Source organism: Trichechus manatus, unplaced genomic scaffold (genome assembly GCF_000243295.1).
Source record: "Trichechus manatus latirostris isolate Lorelei unplaced genomic scaffold, TriManLat1.0 scaffold00066, whole genome shotgun sequence".
NCBI lineage: Eukaryota > Metazoa > Chordata > Mammalia > Sirenia > Trichechidae > Trichechus > Trichechus manatus.
The window spans coordinates 7,835,107-7,839,358 of NW_004444002.1; the positions used below are offsets into that span (position 1 = coordinate 7,835,107).

General features: G+C 43.4%; 1 protein-coding gene across 1 annotated transcript; it reads right to left on the reverse strand.

The window, feature by feature from the left end:
* Window positions 1-1,462: 1,462 nt before the first annotated feature.
* Window positions 1,463-2,596, reverse strand: LOC101348184 (actin-related protein T2-like). Its single transcript, XM_004379598.1, has one exon. It carries the CDS (start codon window positions 2,594-2,596, stop codon window positions 1,463-1,465), a length of 1,134 nt encoding a protein of 377 aa, XP_004379655.1.
* Between the last annotated feature and the right edge of the window lie 1,656 nt (window positions 2,597-4,252).

Sequence of the window (4,252 nt, forward strand, 5' to 3'; positions counted from 1 at the left end):
GTTTTGCATACGAATGTCCAATTTTCAACACCATTTGTTAAAAAGACTCTCCTTACTCCATTGAATTACTTTTGTGCCTTTGTCAAAAATAGATAAGCTGTACTTGTGTAGTTCTATTTCTCAGCTCTCTGTTGTGTTCCACTGATCTATTTGTCTATGTCTTCTCAACATCACACAGTCTTAAACACTATAGCTTTATAGTAAGTCTTAAAATCAGAAAGTGTGGTCCCTCCAACAGTATATATCTTCTTCCAAAATGATTTTTGCTATTCTAGTTCATATATCATTCCATACAAATTTTAGAATGAGCTTGCCAATATCTACAAAGAATCATTCAGGCTCAATTTCTTTAGCGTAGTATTTTTTTTTTATTTTTTATTCCTTCTTCCTTTCTCCTTTCCACATGCATTAACTTCTCATTCCCAATTACCCCACCAACCTGTGGAAACCCTTCAGTGTGTATCCTTCTGTACTTTTCTTAACGTGCTTAAAACCACAAAAACACATCTTCACTTATATACATATACACACAAATGTGCATAAATATGCATACACATGGGAAAATGTCATTGTTTTATTTACCACCTGCAAAAAAATTATATTATACAGACATCTTTGCATTTAACATGTCTCTCTCAATAGTATTATGAGGATATTACAAAAATGAACGTGGAAAAACTCCCACTGTGCATAATTTCTTCAAACATAATATTTCCAGTATTTTACCCCCAAAATACTATTGCCATAAACATCCTTGAAAATAAAATAAAAAAACAGAAAGACTATAATAGTCAGTAGATGTGGTGATGCTTCATACACTTCCCCACTGGAGAGCAGGGACCCTGAGCTTAGAGAATCTTAAACAAATGGTGATTTCTGTGCCCACCTGTCTTTCTCTGCCAAGGAGAGTAGCTCCATCTTATTCAGATGCCCAATCTCTTAAAAGCAAAGCAAGAGTCTTATTGTGGTAAGGATCCACCCAGCTAAAGGGTTTGTTGAGCCCTGTGAACAAGGTAACATTCCTGCTTGTACTCCTCTCCCCTCGTTCCCATCTGCTTCCCCTACTGACTGTGTCTCCTGGACACTGGGTCAATTGGAACCACCCAACACACCTGTTTACAATGCATATTCCAGGGACCCTGCTGGATCAAGCCATTGGGCATGATGCCCAGGCAACTGTTTTGACTACAAACTGCAGGTGACAAGCTCAACTCACGATCCAAGGATTTCTCAGGAGAAGACAACTTATGAGGCACATGGGAGGGGAAGGGTGGAATAGAGCCACTTAAAGATTCACTACCAGGGTCAGAAATTACTCTGGTACCACCAAGAATGAACTAATATTAAAAAGGGCAAAATACCTTATTGAAGATCATGCTGAAGGTTGAGGGATGACCTCACTTGACCTGGGTGCCCTTGTACTCCAAGGTTTCCAGCTGTCTCCTGCTGTACTCAGGGTTCTCTAAAAGCATCTTCTCTGGACCACTGATGGCCCAAACTCCTTGAAATCGGCAGAGGTGACCCACATCTGCCTGAAAGTGCTCAGAGACGTCATGACGGATGCGCCAATCCACCCAGAGAAACACCCGTCAGGAGAAGCTGTGATCTTGATGGGGGTCCCTTTGGAAGCCAACAGTTCTAGCTCTTTCAAGAGGCGTTCCTCGAGGCCAGGGAACAGAGTGGTGCCCCCGGCCAGCACAATCTCTGCAAAAAGGGTCATCTGGATGTCAATGTCGCACTTCATGATGCTGCTAGCAACCATTTTCGAGAGCCCCGGGCTATGTATGCCCAGCTGCTCAGGCACAAAGAGGACCTCGGGCACCTGGTACAGCTGTTCCCCGATGCAGATGACAGTCCCATCCGGCAATTTGTATTCTCTCAAAACGTCCTCCCGCCTCTTGCTTAGCTCCTTGTCTAGATCAAAAGCCACATAACACAGCTTCTCTTTGATGTCATCCACCAAGCCCCTGTTGACTATGCTGGGGTAGGTATGCCCGCTGGCCAAGAGGAGCCGGGTGAGGTGCTCTGTGAGGTCCCTTCCTGCTATGTAGAGCTTGGTGACAGCATGAGGCAGGGAGTAACCCTCGAAGACGGGGACAGTGCAAGTGACCCCATCCCCACTGTCCACCACCAGGCCCGTGACGCAGGCGGAGGCATAGAGTGCTACCACCGCTTGATTTGACAGATAGAAGGCAGGCACATTGAAGGTCTCAAACATCACCTCTGCCATTTTCTCCCGAATCTCCCTAGGGTTCAAGGAGGGCTCAGTCACGAGCACGGACTGGGCGCAAGGTTTCACACCCAGCTCGAAGTCAAAAAGGTGCTGCCAGAGCTTCTCCATGTCATCCCAGTCTGTCACTAGGCCACGCTCAATGGGGTAGTGCAGGTGTAGGGCATCATACTTGTCCAGGACTTGTTTCCCCACAAAGTAGTTCTTTTGATTGGATCCGGCTAAAGAAAAGTTCGATTTCGGATGCCCCACCACAGAGTTGATGACGTGACGGGGTCCAATCTCTCCAGACAAGCCTGCTTTGCACAGCCCAGATCCGTTGTCAAAAATGACAGCTGGAGTGTCTAATATATGTTGATTAAACATGTCTACAGCAGCTTCTTCTGAGCTTCACCAAAATAAAGACAGAACACTTGGGCCACTTTCTGACACAAGACCCACCTTTGGAAGCTCAAAAGCCTCAGGATTCCACAGTCATCAGGTTGTCCCCCAGGTGGAGATAGCAGGCTGTGTCCAATCCTCAAGAAAGCCCCATCCTCAGCCCATGAATCTGTCCTCCTTTCACATGGCCCAGGGCTTGCTGTGGCCTTTTCAAGGATGGTTGTCCCCTAGGTAACAATGTAACCAAGCAACAATTGTCCTCAGTGAGCATCAGAGGGACCTAAAAGGGGCGGGGATCTGACCCACCAGCACACCTGCTGGGTGAGACAGGAAGCAGAAAAAGACAAACCATACCTATCTACAGGTGGCTCTCATAAGCCTGTGAACACAAAGCAGAGGTCTAGCCTTAGAACCAAGGGAAGCAGCCCAATTGTGGGCTTGTCCCAGAGAACTGGCTTCTCTGCTCAGCTGAGTGCTATTCGGGGCATGAGAAAAACACACTTTCCTTTGCTAAGGGGAGACACTAAGCACCAGCCTCACAGCCGGGTCAGAGTGGCGATGCCGGAAACCCAGTTTCAGCAGACACTCAGATTATTCTTTCTTATTTCCGCTTATATTTGTTTTCGTTGCTTTTTTTGGAAAGCTACATGGAGATATAATTCACATACCATACAATTCACCCATTTAAACTGTACAAATAAATGTTCTTTATTATATTCACGGATATGTAACATCATCACCAAAGTCAATTTTACAACAATTTCATCACCTCAAAAAAAAAAAAAAAAAAAAAACCCTACCAAAACTAGTTAGACCTGGGTGAGCAAGGAAAAAGTGAGATAAAGGCAGAAATAAAACAATTTATCTCTAGTCAAAAATCCTATAAAATTATGATTTTCCTTAAGTCTTAATATACCATAACAAGCAACTCTCACAAAAATGCCTAGGAAAGAAATGTCAAAAGGGATAATAAAAAAGAGTATCTTCTCCACGTAACACGTTGGCAAATAATTGCAAATTATTGCTGGTGTTGTACTACTCTTTTGGGGGTATCTCAGCTATCTTTTGAACCTTTCTCCATGACCTCTCATTTCAATAGACGGAGTTTTTCATTTCTACCTTTCACATTACCTGCGTCTTCCTTCAAGTTTTTGGCTGATCTTACCAACCAGGAGAGTACTATGAATGCATAAATAGTATCTTCTACGAGCCTAGCACTCAGTTAAGAAATAAGCTCTCAAGTTAAACAGACCAAGGATCCAATCCAGCTGGATTTCTGCCTTGCTATGTAATCTTATGCAAGCCATCCACTTCATCTCTGTAAGCATCAATCTCCTCTCTTTAAAAATGCAGATCATTTAGGTACATTGAAGAGTAAATGAGAACATTCACATACAGAACTTAGTATAGCACCTGGCACGTATAATCATTTATTAAATAATATTATCATTATTAGGAAAACATTAATGAAGTGGGATAGAGTATTCATTATCACACCCCTTCTAAGCATAAGGTCTTAACTCGAGTAATCTCATTATTAGAAAATCCTCTGGATGTGGCCACTGTAATTGTCAATTTTCAGTTAATGAAATATAGCACTTGACTGCTACCTGAAAGGTTGTAGCTCGAACCTACCCAGAG

What these genes read in the sequence shown, in the direction of transcription:
- LOC101348184 (XM_004379598.1), bottom strand. Translation starts at nt 2,596, where the DNA reads ATGTTTAATCAACATATATTAGACACTCCAGCTGTCATTTTTGACAAC.